This window comes from Neofelis nebulosa, chromosome 3 (assembly GCF_028018385.1).
Source record: "Neofelis nebulosa isolate mNeoNeb1 chromosome 3, mNeoNeb1.pri, whole genome shotgun sequence".
NCBI lineage: Eukaryota > Metazoa > Chordata > Mammalia > Carnivora > Felidae > Neofelis > Neofelis nebulosa.
Genome location: NC_080784.1, coordinates 76,488,818 through 76,507,604, shown reverse-complemented (window position 1 = coordinate 76,507,604; position 18,787 = coordinate 76,488,818). Strand labels below are relative to the sequence as shown.

At 33.7% G+C, this 18,787-nt stretch overlaps 1 protein-coding gene across 5 annotated transcripts in view; it reads right to left on the bottom strand.

The window, feature by feature from the left end:
* The window catches only part of FBXW7 (F-box and WD repeat domain containing 7), a 229,737-nt gene that overhangs the window by 12,731 nt on the left and 198,219 nt on the right, over positions 1 to 18,787 (bottom strand). For all 5 annotated transcript variants that reach the window (XM_058721159.1, XM_058721161.1, XM_058721160.1 and 2 more), the window contains 3 exons: positions 17,743 to 17,825; positions 14,316 to 14,457; positions 5,354 to 5,488 (listed from right to left, as the gene is read on the bottom strand). In XM_058721159.1, the coding sequence (XP_058577142.1) occupies positions 5,354 to 5,488; positions 14,316 to 14,457; positions 17,743 to 17,825 (360 nt within the window). The remainder of the gene's footprint in view (positions 1 to 5,353; positions 5,489 to 14,315; positions 14,458 to 17,742; positions 17,826 to 18,787) is intronic.

Genomic DNA, 18,787 nt, shown 5'->3' with positions numbered 1-18,787 from the left:
TTATGAACTTCACTTGACTAACGTCACCTCTGCAAAGAATACTTAAGCTTCTCTGCCTCTGCTCTTTTGCTCTGTGAGCCTCAACTCAAGAATTCTACCATTTATGTACGTATGTATGTGTATGTATACTTTATTAGTCATTTAGATTTTGTACTTTTCTCTCCCCACTACCATGTAAATTCACTGAAGTTATGACATAAATTAAGGAATGAGATTTCAGGGGCGCATGAGTGGCTCACTCTATTGAATATCCAACTTCAGCTCAGGTCATGATCTTGTGGTTTGTGAGTTCGAGCCCTGCATTGGGCTCACTGCTGTCAGCCCTGAAGCTGTCAGCACAGAGCCCACTTCAGATCCTCTGTTCCACATCCCTCCCCAACCCTCCCCCGCTTGCACTTTCTCTCTCTCTAAAAAACAAATGAACATTAAAAAAAAGAAATGAGATATCTAGATATTCTGTGTGGTAGGATTTCAGATCACTTCTGATAGATAAGATTAATAGTTCTTTATCACATCAAAGTGTCTATTATCACAATGATGAACTTCTCAAACATTTATACCCTTCAATGTAAATGACAAGAGGGTACAATTACTAAACTGCTCCACAGACATATAAAAGCAATTAGGTTCTAATTACTTTACATTGCTGGTGGGGATTTTCTTGATGGGCCAGATATATTTGTATATTTGTACCAGCTCTTTGGTATATCACTGATTTTAAAATTTTGTTTCCAAGGGTTGCAAACCATCATTTTTTTTAAGCATGTATAGTCAATTCAAGTAAATAAGGGAAGAAGAAAGAAAAAAGAGGGGATGGTAACTTGTGAGTATGCTTATCCAATTAGCCTCACTAATCACATAAAAATTTAAATTATGATATTAGAACCCAAATGATCTAAACAAAGCAATAAAGTTTAGTGTTCACAGAAATTAAATTACAAGAATTAAAACAAACTATCATTTAAAGGGCCAAAGGCCATACAGGGAGTAAAAGCACAATTTGAATTATTTTCTGGTGCTAAACAGTAATTACATGATATAAATTATGCTTACCCAAGAACATTATATAGAGAGAGCTCATCATTAATCACATATTTATTGAGTACACTTCATATAGAAAGTACTCCAGCCAGTCAGTATTCAATTTAATACTGTTACTGATAAATGACAGAAAAAACCTTTTTGTGGAATAATTATTTTTGGTCTATCAGAGAAGCCCATTCAGTATCATATTTAGAAACTGAGTAATTTTAAACAAAAAGGCATAACTATATCCAACAATCTACATATATGTGTATACATACATACACACATACAAATACACAAACATAGACGCAGATATAGATAGATATATATAGGTATCAACACTATACTTTTCTAATGGATACTCTATAAGTCCCTTAATTTTGAAATTAAGCCTGGGCAAGTTGTTTAGTGCCAGTATAACAGTAATGTGATAACACCATATTTTTCTTCTATGTGAAATTCATATTTAATATAGAAATTAAAAGGCACAAAGTTATATTTGTGAAAAAGAGATGCTATTTAATGCCCAACATATTTAAAATGGTCATCTGAAAAAGTCTATTCTTTGTTTTAGTTATCCAGCTGAAGTAGAAATCAGGTAATTTACAGAAACAGGCAATGGATCTTAAAGGCTAGAAAACAAATCCAGAGCACCTTAGATTTCAAAGGTACATCCTAAATCATCTATCATTTCCTTCATTACTGGTGATTATGAGCTCACCTAGTCCAGTGTCTGCATGCATTAAAGAGAAATGCATTAAAGAGTAAAGAAACACTTAGGTGCTAACAAAAGTTGAAGTGCTAACTCCACAGGTAACTGGTACATTTTTCCTTTAAAACAACAGAGGCCCTAACTCAACCATGAATTTCAACTTATTCTATTTAAATCTAGTCGTTCTATTAAAAACATCTAAGTATTGTAGAAAATACACAGAGGAAAATAAAAAATATGAAAAAGAAAATCAGAAGCAGTAAAAATATAAATCATAAAAGAAGTTAAGTTTAAATCAGGGAAAAAGTAGAACACAAATGCACTGGCAACAATATCTTACATGGTTTTTTAATTAAACTGCCAAGCACAAAAGGAACAACAATTAGTTATACAATTCTTAACGTGTATTATGGGGGAAGTATAACAATTCCTCAAAGGAAGCAAGGTTTAGTCATGTGGGGCTCCTTGCAGGAGGCAGAAAGTGGGCATTGTCCTGAACAACATCTCTATAATACCATAGCAGGGGAGTATAGGTTTGTTGTGGCCAAGTAAAATGGTCTGGCTAATCCAATTTTCTATTCATTTGTCTTTTTTTTTTTATGCTTATTTTGAGAGAGAGGGAGGCGGGGGGGGGGGGGGGGCACAGAGAGAAAGAATCCCAAGCAAGCTCTGCACTGTCAGTGTAGAGCCCGACATGGGGCTCGAACTCACAAACCATGAGATCATAACCTGAGCCAAAATTAAGAGTTGGATACTTAACTGATTGAGCCATTCAGACACCCCTCTTTTCATTTCTTGTAAAGGTAAAATCTGGATTAGTAATTCCTCCTAAGGACTCAACAGACAGAAGCTCTTAAATTGAACATCTATTTTAGATAACCTTTTCCTTGACCAAACTTGTCATTTCAGTGAGAGTTGCTATTTTTTGTTTTTCTCTTTAACCTATGTAAGAGACCACCATATTATACGTGAGAGGGAACTAATACTTTCCCAGAAAATTGCTGTATTTCCCTGGATTGAACTAGTGAAACAGGGGGTTAAAAAAAGAATAAAGAAATTGTTGGCTGATCCTATGTTAAGAGTTCAGGTTTGGGGGGTACCTGAGTGGCTCAGTTGGTTAAGCATCAACTCTTGATTTTGGCTCATGATCTCACGGTTCATGAATTTGAACCCCGCATGGAGCTCTGCGTGACAGTCTGCTTGGGATTCTCTTTCTCTCCTTCCCTCTCTCTGCCCCTTTCCTGCTTGCTTGCTCTCTCTCTCCAAATAAATAGTAAATAAACTTTAAAAAAATTGAAGGATTTAGGTTTTGTTCTAGGTCATCTACTGCATCACTATGCTTTTCTTGGCATTTATTTACAAAAATAAGGATAATGCAGTATATCACAAGCCTCCCATGTGAGACTAGTGACATTTTTATCAAGGTTTTTGAGATTAAAAAGTAAGTGTTGATGGGGCGCCTGGGTGGCTCAATCGGTTAAGTGTCTGACTTCGGCTCAGGTCATGATCTCATGGTTTGTGAGTTCGAGTCCCACATCAGGCTCTGTGCTGCTGACAGCTCAGAGCCTGGAACCTGCTTCGGATTCTGTGTCTCCCTCTCTCTCTGCCCCTCCCCGGCTCACACTCTGTCTCTTTCTCTCTCTCTCTCAAAAATAAACATTAAAAAAAAAAAAAAAAGTAAGTGTTGGTAAAGAGCTTTGAGATCTGTTGAAAGGAATTATAAGAAAATCATTACAAGTCCATTTCCTGACATGAAAGTAGTGATGTTTTAAATAATAATAGCACTTAGTCTCCAATAAGATAATAGTTTCCTTAAGGACTTAGATCTATACCATTCTTTCTCCAAATATAAAATAAAGCATTTTTCAAAATATGAAATGTTTCCTAGTAGTTGAAAAAGAGGGAAAATGCAGAAGATCTGCTAAGCCAGAGCTCACTCTTGTTCTTTTCTCTAGCCTCCCTACTTTTTCCTCAGGCAATCTTGAAAAGAACACTTAATCCAAAAAAATCTTTATTGCATTTACAATGGTTATCAATAATTTGTGCTTAATTCTTAGACTCTTAGAAATATTTTCGTAGTCTTCGGATTTTAAATATTTTTTGTGTTCAAAAGTTATTACAGAAATACAAATAAAGCAAAACAAAAGATTCACCATTTTTAGAGATAAGAGGACAAACTAGACTAAGAGAAAGTCTGTATTTTAACAAAAATACTACCTTCTAAAATAAGGAGGATATCTAGGGAAACCATGAAGAAAATATTAGAGGGACTAACTTTACTTTCAGTCAAATACTTATAAAAGTGCTCCCTATTATGAATGTCCTTCTGGAAGCAAAGAGAGCTTATGTCATTTCATAAGCCAATTCTATTCAAAAGGTTCAGGTTTAGCATGAGCCAGCAAGAATAAAAAATTTTTTCTGGGACAATGCTACTTTTTTTTTTTTTTTTTTTTGCCATTTAAAAAAAATCATTCCAAAGAAGAAACATTTCAGGAAAAAGATATTATTTCCACTTTGCTTTCTCTTAGAGTAATGCTTAGTTTCATACATTAAATATGATAAAACTATTTTATTCATAGCCAATGTGAAATTATTGAGACTATGTTTAATGCCCTTAGGATATTTAGAATAGTTATCAAAAAAAACTGACTCTTTTTCTCTTCATATTTGAAGTTTTAAGATCATTTGCAGTAGTATATTAGTGTCTTATATATTGTTTTCTTAGCTGACACAAAATTAGTGGCACATACATAATTTGTGAAAATATAAACCACGTGACATTGATTATTTAATGTCATATTATTTGTTTGCTGACAGAAATGAAACTGTGAAGCCTATAACATCAATAAAAGAACAACATCTAAGCTATGCCTCATTTATGCAGCCATGAATGCCCATGTGATCAAAATCAATCTATGATAAAAAATAGTGTCAGTTCTCATAAAGATATAAAAACTAGGCATAAGTAATTCCAAAAGAAATGCCATAAGGATGTAATCGATGCAGGAAATCTGCGAGTGTGTGTGTGTGTGTGTGTGTGCGCGTGCGCATGGGAAAGAGACAGTGAGAGAGATGGGGGAAAGACGAAGGATGATTGGTAGAAAAAGATACACATGTGAAATTCCACATATTTAAAAAAAATTACATAATGTGAGTTAACAGGGAACTATCATTCAATAGAATCATAAAACTATTAGTCTCAGAGGGATTTTGGAGAAACAAACAACAAAAATCTGTTTTAATAAAATCAGAATTTCTAAAAAAATCTGCTACTATATATAATAAATGTACCAAGACAACTAAAGGTTGGGCTTCAAATAACCTGGGAAAAAATTATGATAAAGGAATAATCAAATTAATGAAACTCAATAGTTTACTCTCCTATGACTTACTGCAGGGGTGGAAAGAAGTCACTTAGTCCATAAATATACTTGAATCTGGAAATGATATTATTAAGTCATGGCAGCTTATCATTTACATCTCTCTTTAACACTAATTAAGAGCGTTAAACCAACAATACTGAATACCATAATTAGCATGACCATGTTTAAAGGTGGTCGCTATGGAGTTATATTATCAAATAGCACCCAGAAGAATATAATTGATAATCCTTACCTCTTTAGGGAGCAAGGAAATGAAGTCTCGTTGAAACTGGGGCTCTATCACTTGCATCATATGTTTTACTTGTGTTGGTTCACAACTATCAATAAGTTCATCTAAAGCAAGCAATTTCTCTGGTCCACTCCAGCTCTATCAAAAAGGAAGTAGAAATTTTTATTATTTTAATAGATGTCTCAAGCTATAAACTCATAAAGGAAAATCCACGTTTACACATAACATAAAAAGTGGCTGCTTACAGTGAAAGTTTCTCCAGGAGTCACTGAAGTGATAATCAATTATTCTCATCAAATTTACTAGGTACCTTTATTTTATAAAAGCTTAAGAAAAAGTCATGATTTTGACAAATATTTTTGTACCATATTATTATAAATATTATATGTTCATCTACTATCAAGATAAGAAATCAGAGTTTTATCTGGAAACATCAGGCTACTAAGTAAACAAGGTATTTTATATTCTTTCCAGTGGGCACCAAAAAATTTGATAGTGTTAATAAGGAACCCATCTTGGGGCGCCTGGGTGGCTCAGTCAGTTAAGCGTCCGACTTCAGCTCAGGTCACGATCTCACGGTCCGTGAGTTCGAGCCCCGCGTCAGGCTCTGGGCTGATGGCTCAGAGCCTGGAGCCTGCTTCCGATTCTGTGTCTCCCTCTCTCTCTGCCCCTCCCCCGTTCATGCTGTCTCTCCCTGTCTCAAAAAATAAATAAACGTTAAAAAAAAAAATTAAAAAAAAAAAAATAAATAAGGAACCCATCTCAGAGGAGATTGGCAGCATGATTTAGAGAAAAATTAATAGCTGGATATACTGCAAATCTGACAAGTGTCTTCCACAAAATAAAAGAACTTTGATTTATTATGTGAAAATAATTTGAAATAAAAAGCAGCAAAAACATAAAACAGTAACTGACTTAGTACTGATACTAGAATGTGAACAAAAGGGTCAAAAACAAAGTACTACTTATGGGAAAGACAAAAACACATCATTATACTTTAAAAAACAGAAACTACTTTATACTAGGGGATTATTAAAAAAATTTTTTTTTCCAGTGAGGAACATCTGCACAGAAAAGCCATGATTCTTAAAAGGAAACATTAAAAAGCCATGTGAATAATTTAGAGTGTTAGAATTTCCCCTCAAAATAATCATGTAAAACATGTAAATAACTTTGTGATGCTTAAGTGAAAGAACATCCTTGACCAGGCTGATTTAAGTACCTTTGTGAATTATTATGTCCAATTTGACATTCCATTTCTTGTTCAAACTAGGAACCTGGATTTTGTAATATATGAAATGGATAATAATTGAAAACTGAGATATACTCAGGACACAGGAAGCCTTATTTAGAATACTTTTTAAAGTACTGTAGTTTAAATTTTTTTGTCCCTTCAGAATCTACAATGAATTTCATTGTAGATGAAACTCCTATTATAAGGTGTAGATTATGTTAATACTATCAAACATTTCAATAGTATTTCCAAAGTACTTATCACAAACATTATCTTACTTAATCATAAAAACTCTGGGAAACTTTCCCATTTTACCACCAAATATGAGGAAACATAGACTCTAATAAATCGTATTCTTTTCTCTTACTTCTATATACCTGCATACCTAGAAGATTCTCCTTGAGAACCCACCTTGGACCCTTTTTAATTAGGGTGAGGACTTATGCACAGAAATAAAAAATACTCAAATATATGTATTTGCATACTCATGACCAATGAAAAGCAGTTACTTTGAAGTTCGACTGTTTTGTTCAGTTTTTCTCACACAGCTTCAAATCCTAGTTCAAAATTTACCTCTTTAACAAAACTTACACTGATCATCTCCCCTCATCTCTGATCATTTACTATCAATACTATAAACTCTAATTTATTGATATAGATTCCTCATAGAATTGAAGGTGGGTTTTCATAAATATGTTGTTCCCCTCCATTCATGGACACAAGTATGAGGACATATCCAATTTGGGTAACGGATAACTTATGCTGACTTGATTAAAATGCAGCTTTAAGTAACCTGATAGCACAATAATCTTAATTACTTAATTAAATTTAATTTAATTATTGAAAACTTTTTAAACACTTTTGCATATATGACTGTTTGCCTTAGAAACACTTTTTGGAAGTTTTTATGGTTAAATTTTGATATAAAAATAAAGATATCCTATGTAATCTTCTACAGTAATAGGGTGAAAAACCTTACAACATATTACTACTCTATGTACCTTACATAGATTAATGACACGAATAGCTACTATGAATATTTCTACTTTAAGGCAATATACTTGTTTAATGTCTTTTTTTCAGTTAATGAATTATTACAGTTTTCTTAAGAAAGAAAAGGGTAGAAAAACATTATTAATACATGATATATTACTGCTAATAGATGGAAAACGTATTTTATCAAGGACTTTAGGGGATCGGGTGTAGAATGTGAAAAGCCAGAATAAAAAATAAACAACTAATTCAGATTTTAAGTAAATACTAAAAGCTATGTCAGAAATTTCTATATATTTAAGCAAAGTCCATGACAAAAATTATGCTTGCATAGGAAAATATTTCTAAGATTTTAAACAATGTTTTTGTTTTAAACAATATTTGATTTAACAAGTCAAAATTAAATACATATCTGTGTTTAAATTATACATACATTCAACAGATGTTACTTTGTGACCCTTTATTTAAAAAGTATACCACTGACAAGGATTAGCAACACAGGCTGCAAGCTAGGTAGTAAATGAGACTGTTTCCACCTACCACACATATTCAATAGTCTAATTACTTAAAGTCACTTTCCTTAGATGGTTTCGACAAAGGTATGAACCATATAGAAAGCTTTCCTCTCCCCAGCCTGGATTTCTTCCAGATTGGTATATAAAATTGCCCATTCAACATGTATTCTTAGATATGCAATAAAAACTTAACATATCCATGATCTTTCTCTTCAAATATGCATGTCCATAATCCTCCCTATTTCAGTAAACCGTAACTCTATTCTCTTAGTTGCTCAAGCCCAAAACTCTGGAGTCATCCCTAACTCTCCCATTCTCACCACTGTTAGATGGTTCTGATCCATCAATGAATTTTAAGGCCTTAAACTTCAAAATATATCCAGAATCTGACTGTTAACTACATTGGCCTAGCTACTATATTATCTCTCGCGTGGATTATTCCTATAACCTCTTACCCAGTCTCTCAGCTTTCCACCTTTGCCTTCCTTGTTCTATTCTTCACAAAACAGTCAGTGATACTGCTAAAAATCACTCACTCTTCTGCTTAAAACCCTCTAGTGGCTTCCGACTTCAAAGTAAAAACCAGGGGCACTTGGGTAGCTCAGTCAGTTAAGTGTCCAACTTCGGCTCAGGTCGTGACCTCATGGCTCATGAGTTTGAGCCCCAGGTTGGGATCTGTGATGACAGCTCAGAGCCTGGAGCCTGCTTCAGATTCTGTGTCTGTCTCTCTCTCTGCCCCTACGCCACTTGTGCTCTGTCTGTTTCTCTCTCTTTCAAAAATAAACATTTTTCAAAACACTTTTCAAAAAAAAATTTTCAAAAAAAATTAAAAGTAAAAACCAGTCTGGGTTGGCCTACAAGGTTCTATTTCCTACTCCTTTCCCTCTTGTTTACTCGCTTTAGCCATAGACAAACCAAGCATGCTCTGCTTCAGAGCCTTTTCACTTGCTGTTCCTGGAACATTCTTGCCCTTGATATCCACATGGCTTCTTCCCTATGTCCTTCTGAGACCAACTCCAGGCAACCTTTTTAAAACTGCAAACCAGTTCCAACCCCCCGCCCCCATTCCATCCCTCTCCTATAATGTAAGTTCTGTGGAAAAGAGTTTTTGGTCTGTTTTGTTCACTATTGTATTCCAAATCCAAAGTAGAACCTAGCACCAGTAATTATTTGTTGAATAAATAAATGAATCCCCAAAGAGTCAGGAAATACCACACCACCACTAACTCAAAATTATCTCCAGAGAGTGTTTCTGGTATTTATATTTGATGGTATTACTAGGACTTACTGGTTTAGTTTGGCTCCAAGACTGATTCCAAATTTTTGTATACATGGTTTACCAGCAAGGGAAGTATGTATTAACTTGAAAAACCAGCAGTTAATGACTATATTAAAACAAAATAACAACAACCCTCATTCCTTTAATGAGGAATAGTGGAAACAGCAGTCAATTTCAGATCAGGAAACCCAACTTTTAGAGGTGATACTGACACTAATTAGATTACACTTTAACCTCTGCAGGCCTTATTTCTGCATCTGCAAAATTGCTGGATAATTCTGATAATTATTTTATTTCTGTTCTAAAAAATAGTTGTCCTGGATGAAAGCATCTTCCTTTGGTCTTTCATGGTAAAGTTATGTGAGAACTTATTTAAGGAGATGGGAAAAACATTCCAAATTTGGCGAGGATCAAAAGAAACAAAACTTAATTTGTGGGCAAAATTGCAAATGCAAACTTGAAAATTCCCCACGAAAGTAGTATTTTATTTCAGATAATTAGAGAATGAAGGTAGTAGTGAAGAATATAAGAAGCACTGAACTGCAATTAGGAGCTGGGGTTTCACCAGTAAACTCACCATGGAACCATATGAAAGTCCCTTAATTAATCTCAGAGACCCCACCTGTATAATGAGGGGCTTGGTCCAGACCAGTGTTTCCTAAATGCTGGTTGAGGAGTGTAAGAATCAGAGTCCTAGAACTCATCATCAAAGAGTATGATTCAGTAGTCAAGGTGGGGCTGAGGACATTTTGTGTTTTAAATAAACAACTCATCCAGTATCGATGCAAGTGACTCACAAACAGTGTTGGTTACTAGTCTGGATGATCTCTATACCCCATTCAGATATGTACACATTATGACTTTCGGTAGTACCACGCCTGAATTTCATGTGGTAAAGAACCGATTTCTCATGACTTTTCTTAAACACACACTTTCTTCTTCACACAAGGTTTCTTAATCATACTGCCTCAAATACAATTGCACAGTAACACTGAATTCATTTTATTTTGGCATAATCTTGTTTTGGTATTTTGTTGACTAGCAAATAAAAAAGATCTAAATAAAACAGAGAACATGTACAATTTCTAAGTGTTACCGTGGAACTTAAATCCTTCAAGAGAGTGTTTTTACTCCACTTTTAATGTCAAAACACATAAGTATTTTCTACTTTATCATTTAAAAAATATTTGAGTATTAGTATTTTCAAAGTACATTCATTATTTTAATGCAATGCAAATTTTTTTATTAAAATAATGCTAATAACATTTGTATGAAGCTGTTTTTAATAGCCCTTTTTTAGACCTGAGAAAACGGAGGTTCACAAAGGCTATTTCTTGACCAAGAGAAGAAACGAACATTGAGTCTCCACTATTATTTCCACACAAAGCTTTAAGCACATTTACATGTTGTCTCCTGTTTGACAACTTTTTAGTGTTGTATCTGTCCTACAGAGGATGAAAATAGGCAAGAGTGGTTACGTAATACCAATAAAATTACCTAGTATTAAGGGCCAAAGCCAAAATTTGTACTAAGATCTTTTTCTTCTAAGTCATATGTGCTTCTCATTTATATCAGGATGCCTCTAAATATAAATTCCAACATAAGATCATAATAATGTTATTGATGCCTTTACTTGCTCTAAAATTTTCAAGTAAAAAAACCTATATGTAACACCCAAATGCACAAACAAAATGACCAATCCTCTGCCCCCAAATTAACAACCTGAAGCATCAATCTGGCTGCCAAAAAAAGTAGAACCAATGGCTACTAAAAATTTACACAGTATAAAATTTCTGGTTTTTTGTTTTGTTTTGAATTTCCACTTCAATTTTGCAATGCCATTTTGTTTCAATTTCCCTTTATCCAAAATGGTATATCATTTGTTCTCATTCCATTTATAAATTGAGTACAGAGTACTTTGTCGGAATAGATGGAGCTGGACCAAAACAATGCTGTATCACTGCCTTAGGAGCAATAGCAGAACAGTAAGGGGATGAGCTCTCCCATTTTGCTTGTTATGCAACGGAAAAGTCATCATTAAATACCCCCACAGCACATTTGTAGAAATCATGCCAGTCTAATTATCCCTCCACTATAGCACACAGGGTCAACTCATGACTCCCCTACTTTACTATGAAATTATATCTCTCTACAAGTTGGCCATGAAAGCCCTATAAGCTTTTAGGCAAGTGATTCATCTCCAGTTACTTTGGCAACAGCCCTGAAAATAAAGGGCAATGCACAACAATGAGGACCTGGGTGTGTAAGAGACAGATATGGTACTCAAAAGATTAAGGTCCTGATACACCTGTTTAGTTGACTTTTTGTTGCTAAAAGATTTCTTTGTTGCAGAATATTTATCTGAAAAAAACACTATACCTGGAGGGATAATTCTACCTGTTATTCCTATTAGGTAAGAACAAGTTGTCTTCACTGCATCTACTTCTCATACGAAAAGCAATCAAATGGGCTTTTTTACAGAACAAAGGCTAGCCTAATATTCTTTAATTTATTGAATCCCATTTATTGTAAGAAACTTTTTGTTTTTTTTTTTTTACAAATAAGATTTCTGAAGATGGGATGCATCTAATAACCTAGATATTAGGCATCTCAGACTTGGTGACATACAATATGTGGTAACATGGACATTTCATTAAGAAAAGCATGAATGAGCTGAAAAGTAAACATTCTACAAAGAGCTCCCGAAAACATCCTCACTGCAAAATAAAGCAAATACTCCCTCCCTTCTATAAATCAATATTTGAGAGAGTTCTCTTAAAATTGGGAAAAGTCTAAATGTCTAGCAAAGAATATTTTGGTACTCTAAAACACCGGAAAAAATAGGCCCATGTCACATACAAAATAAATCACTTGACATCTTTGTGATAAGAAATGAAGCTTTTCATATAAAATAAATATTTTGCACGCTGTCCACAATGATGAGAGAACTATTACCAATAGTGTAAGATTTTTAATCATGTTGATGCTTTCTTATAAAAATGATATTAAGTAATTCTTCTGCGTTATTCTCAAGCGCTCTGCCGCTTACACTGTGTGCGTGTGCTTGACAACACACAGCCATATTCCCATCTCCTTGGCTTAATCAGAGATGATAAAAATCTTTGAAGTATTTCTTTGTGACTGTATGAATGTCTGACTCTTCTTTTTACCTCTTATTGATGGGATACATTTCATATCGAAAGGCTATGATAAAAAAAATTAAAATTGAGTTCATGCATAGGAAAAAGTTACTTAAAATTAAAAAAAAAAAAATCAGGAACCTAAGGTAAAAGAACTGGGAGAAGGGAAGGGGGGGTACTAATCCTTGGGGAAAGGTAAGGTTAATCAACACAGGACTATGAAGACAGAAGAAAAATTCTTTGTGATTGTAGTGGCTTATAACATTATCATGAGAGTGACACACAACTTTCATCCTCAGTCCCAGCACTGGTGACATTTGGGGCCTGATAACACTCGGCTATAGGAGGGTGTGCTTTACGTGGCCACTACTCACCAGATGCCAGCGGCATCCTGCCCTCCACCCCATCAGTTGCAACAACCAAAACTGTTTCATCTGAGGGAAAAACCTGCCCCCTGTCAAGAACCACTGCTCTAACCTTACAGTCACCAACTGAAAAAAAAAAAAAAGGTTACCCTAGTTTCTCTGAAATCACCTGAAGGGTAGAAAACAATTTTTAAAATCCATTTAAAAACAACACTGATTCAAGTGAGTTTTCCAGCTACAGAAGAAAAAGACTGGGACATTTATTTAGCTTTTGCCCAGGAATTTAATTTATAAGGATTTACATAATGGATATTGTAAAAATCTGAAATATCAAATAAAGTCAAATAAAGTATCTTCTTTTTCCCTTATTCATTCTTATTCCCATATGCATTCATAAAATACTACCAATCAAGCAGCCAGAGGTAAGGAAATATATTCATTTTACATTAATGTCATGGATAATATCAGAGATACCGTGACTTCACATAACTTATATTATTTGATATTTACAAAGAATAATTAAGTGTTTAATCTAGGTCAACTATTTTGCTAAATGCTTAATATATATGCATTGTCTCACTGGAAGAAGAGATAAATCTATTTAATATCACTACCAGGATTTACAAAATTCCTAACAGAGGTTTAGTTGTAGCCAATCTTCCTGGTAAACTTTCAAAGAATTTAAATGCCAGTAAAATACAGTAATCAGCATATGAACACAACAAGCCATACACCAGCATGGCACTGATGAAGAGAAGCTGTATCAAAGTCTTGGAGGCTACTAGGGTAACAGTGATGGCTAAATCACCACAAGACACTAATTAGTGGAGTTCCTACATTACTCCTAAATGCTTAACTTCTAAGCAAGAAATTTTGGAAAACAAGTACATTCAGAAACCCCAACATAAAAGAGAAAAGGAAGAAAGGTCTTACTATCTAAAAAGCAACAACAAAACAAATACACACTTCTACAAAATAAGCACTGGATTCTCTTGATTAATGCGTTTAAAAATTAAGATGAACTCCCTTATCTTCAATAGCTTTTTTTATTGACATATGCTTCACACAAGGTCCAATTCACCATTTAAAATGTTCACTTGAATGGTTTCCAGAACACCTGTCTTGCTGTACAACCATCACCTTTATCCACTCCAGAACACTTCCATCACCCCAGAAAGAAATCCCATACCTGTCAGCAGCTAGCCCCAACATCCCCTCACCAATCACATAGCAATCACTAATCTATCTTCTGTCTCTATATATTTGCCTGTTCTGGATATTTCATGTCATTTTTGTGACTGGCTTCTTTCACTTAACGTAATGTTTTTAAGATTCATCCATGGTGTAGCATGTAACAGTTCCTTCTCATGGCTGAATAATCCCTTATTTTTTGCAGCAATTAAGTGAAGCATTTCAAATACTGTGTTTAGACATGTCACCTGAAACATTTTCAGCCATTCCTGGAGGCCTGTAGGTGGTTGGACAGATGTAATTCGACGTCGTTGTTGCCCTTGGCCATTGGCTGCTCGCAGGTCTCCAAAAGTTGTTGGTGTTGCTGAACATGGTACAAGTCCAGTGGTACTACAAAAAAACACAAGAGTGGAAACAAAGGTAGGTATTTGTTAAGAATAATGGGCTCTATGTGCTCGCTTCGGCAGCACATATACTAAAAATGGGCTCTAATTTAAATAAGCATGTGATGTGGCATATGTCAAACATCAACAGAATTATTATTTTTATTTGCTTATTGCCAGAGAGCAAGGATACACAAAATCTATTCCGCTATTCTTAGAGCAGGTTTCCTCCCTCCTACATAGCCACCTGTTATTATCCCAGCAATGCTAACTGCAACCACATGACAGAATCTCTATGGCAAAACTGCAACTTGTTGATACATACAAATAATGTTAAAATATTTCTTTAGAAGATACAGGTTCTACCTCTGTTATGACTGGTCTTCAGTGACTTAATTAAATAGAAGTTTAAATTTCCTTTATAAAAAGGGTGTGAAACTTATTAATGGTTTAAAAAATTCATATGTAGAAGCAGTATGCTCATATATTTTAGACATTTCACCACACACATTATTCCTTAATTTTCAACTCAGATGCTTTCTAAATTATTTATAATATTTATCTCTCTTTCTCCAACTTTCCACTGTTATTTATAAAGCTTAGTCTAAATAACATTTGACAGGAAAAAGCCTTGATTAGACATGTATTTACTCAAAACAGTAAGTATTGAAAACTTACTATATGATATGTAAAATTGAATCAAATGAGATCATCTGAACACTTTCATAGAATAATTTAAACTCTGAGACATTACAGAAAATAAACCTTCAATTCTGCCACTAGTAAAATCAAAGAGTTAAGACTAAATGATCTATCTCTAAAACTGTCCAACTCTCCTAAAAATGACTAATAGCAGAAAAGTATAGTTATAACCAAGTTATTAATATATTAAACTGTCTTCCTAATTTCAATATATAATTAAATTATTTAATCGAGGTAAATACTGAATATCTCTATTTTGGAGACATTTGAATAAAAAGTTCAGGAAGACTCATAGTTACATTTGTAAAATAATCTTCAATTTATTGAGCTATGATAATAAAGTATTTTATATCTGAAGAACATACAAATTACAGCCTATTAGCTGAATATCTAAGCTCTGAAAAATTACTAATGAAACAATACCCTCAATCCTTTTCTATCCAGCATATCTCATTATTTTGTTAAAAAATGTATTTTAGTCACCAGATTTTACAGAGAAATCTTCATATCTACCACCTTTAAACCTGTTAATATTATACATCCAAGATAATCTCTAACATACAACAATTAAATCTATTTTCCCATCTATCAATTTTTTTTTTTTTAATGTTTACTTATTTTTGAGAGAGAGAGAGAGAGACAGAGAGAGAGAGAGCGTGAGCAGGGGAGGGGCAGAGAGAGGGAGACACAGAATCCGAAGCAGGCTCCAGGCTCTGAGCCATCAGCACAGAGCCCAATGTGGGGCTCGAATTCACAAACAGCAAGATCATGACCTGAGCTGAAGTCAGACACTTAACCGACTGCGCCACCCAGGCACCCCATGCTGGCTATCAAATTTCAGAGGTAAGCTCTGTCTTCCTCTCCAAAATGAAACAGAATGTGATCATAAATTTTCTAATAAGGAAGACAGAAAATCATAGTTTCATCCTTATTATTAGAAAATCTGTCAAAAAAATTAAAAAGCATCAAATATATACTGATAAAGTCTCCAAAAAGACATGGAAATCAATATGCAGTTTGGTTTGCTTTGGTAAGTTATATGTTAAAAGGCTGAAAACAGAACTTGCACATTTTCAGGTATTTTCTCACAATAAAAAGTGAGCAACTAAAGACAAATTTTCTTAAAATGTGTTCTGTAGTAAAAATTCAGCATTTGTTTACAAGCTGCCTTAAACACAACTGAACAATTTAATACCTTTGTCCTGGTATCAGCCATATTAATAGAAGACCAAAATGATATGGTTCACTGCAATCTATACATTAAAAGTAGTACATTTTTAACATTAAACTCAACGTTCTCATCCGAGAAATACTTTCTCAAGACTAGAAGGAAAAAGCAAAAATGAAGAGTTTCATGTGTCCATCACCCCACACCCTCTGGTGGAAGTGCCAAACACAGTGAAATTGTCAAAAGGCAAAGGGTAAAACTAAGAGGGGAACAATTAACATGGGAAATCATACTGAAAGCATTTCTTAAATAACTAAGAGATACTTTTATTTCTCTCCTCTGCATCATCTCCGCATTTTTTGCATAGAGAACTATTTAATTTTATGATTTCTAAATTTCATAGAAGAGCATTTTAAAAAAGTATTTTCCACAACTGGATGAAGTAAAAATATAAACTCTTTCTTAAAAGAGAGAGAGAGAGAGAGACAGAGAGAGATGCAATCTCTAGCAATTCTCCATCACAGAAACTTAAGTCTGAGCAATGTGAAATTTATTGCATCTTATATAATAAACATAACTCTAAATCAAAATATTTAAGGAAAAAAGAAGAAATGTTACCATCATGAAGTTCTTAGGGCTTCTATAGCTAACTTTTAATCAGTGATTTGAAGAAGTGACAATTATGCAGAAAAGACCAAAAAAGCTCTGAAGATACTTTTGTCATTTAAATTTTAAAATACCACATTCCAAATAACATCTAAAGCCATTTTTAATTGGCTGGGTAATAGATATTGTGCTTAAGTTAGCCTAATTAGCGTGAAAGTGGGAAAAGTTTTATACTGATGCAAAATCCAAAAAATGATGGAATGGTGCACAAAACAAGACTACAATTCTATTTAGTTGTTATGGAAACCTAATTTACTGGTGTGGATATGGATGTGTTAAAAACATAAGATATACCAAGAAAATAAAAGGGGATTCCTAACACAGGAAGATTTAGTTAGTAACTGTGAGTTTTATTTCACTGCTAATAAATGTATCTTCAATTTTGCATATATAAATATCTACCCTAGAGCAGCTGTTGCTATAGTAACAAGATATATTTGCTCATATTCATATTTTAGAACTTACTTTTTAGAATTCCTTAAAAACTGTGATTTAAAAATTCTGCTTATAAGAGAACTTCTGCTTGTGTCTTATTTCAAAGTATTAGTAAGAAAATATAAGCTACGGCAGTAGTCATTCTTCTTATTTGGGACTATGTATTTCTCAATGTTCAGTGATCTCAAAATGTGTTACAGAGTCAACAGTACCAGTAACATTATAATTCTATGAGAATAAACTGGAAGAAATGCTTTTGGAATCATCAACTCTTTAAAGAAACATAAGAATCATGAGAGAATCAATTATGGTTAATATTACCTTGTATATTCTGAGACTTTGCATGGTTTCTTTCCCAAAGAAAAAGAGCGGACCTCAGAACCATGGTCCAATTTTCTTTTCATCTATAAGGTAAAGCAAATAAGATAGGTTTAAAAAAAAAAAAATCACCTGTCCAACTGCCTTAACATTAGCATTGGTACTAGTGAAAAAAATTTCTTAAATTTGTATAAGCCTAAATTTTCATTAATTAGGCATAGTTAATGTATGTAGAAAATAAATGTTCTATGATTTCTTCTACTAGTTCTACTTTGTTTTACTCTTTGAAGACGAGAAAGGTGATTACCCACCCCCCCAATATTTTGTCCAGAAGAATACCATATGGTGATTTAAAAACTGATATTCATCATACATATTCCTTGAGAGTCATATATCTTTCACGTTTCCCAGTTTAAGAACACAGGGGGAAATGTCATGTTAATGCACACATTGAAGAACCATATTTAACGTATCTCTCTTAGTGATCATCACTTTCCTTTAAAAACGTATTTCAAGATAAAACATACAAAAAAACTCAAAATTTCAAAACCCGAATGGAAGTAACAGTAACCGAATTTAAAACACATATTTATTATAAAAGTGTGAAGAGAACAATGTAAATAAGATGATCTTGAAAAGTAATTATAATAAGGCATAAAGCAATGAATATGGGCAATGAGGAGAGTAAAAAAGTAAATCTGTAACAGGAGAGAGGTCTGGGGATGGTATAATAAAGATGGAAAAAAGCCATCAATTGATATTTACACAGAATATAACTTCACTGACAGATGCTCACTCAGGACAAAATATTCTAACTTGAAAATTTCAGCAACATCAACAAAAACATTTAAAAAGAACGAATCGTACATCTTTGTAAGGTATATATATCCAACATCTATACTTTTAAATATTTCTTTATGCTATATATGTATAATACTGTAAATACATTCAGAATTGTATGTCAACATCAATATTGAAATATTTATTTTTTTTATATTTCACCATCTGTTAACTGAGGTCATCTGACTATAGATATGTCATAAAAACT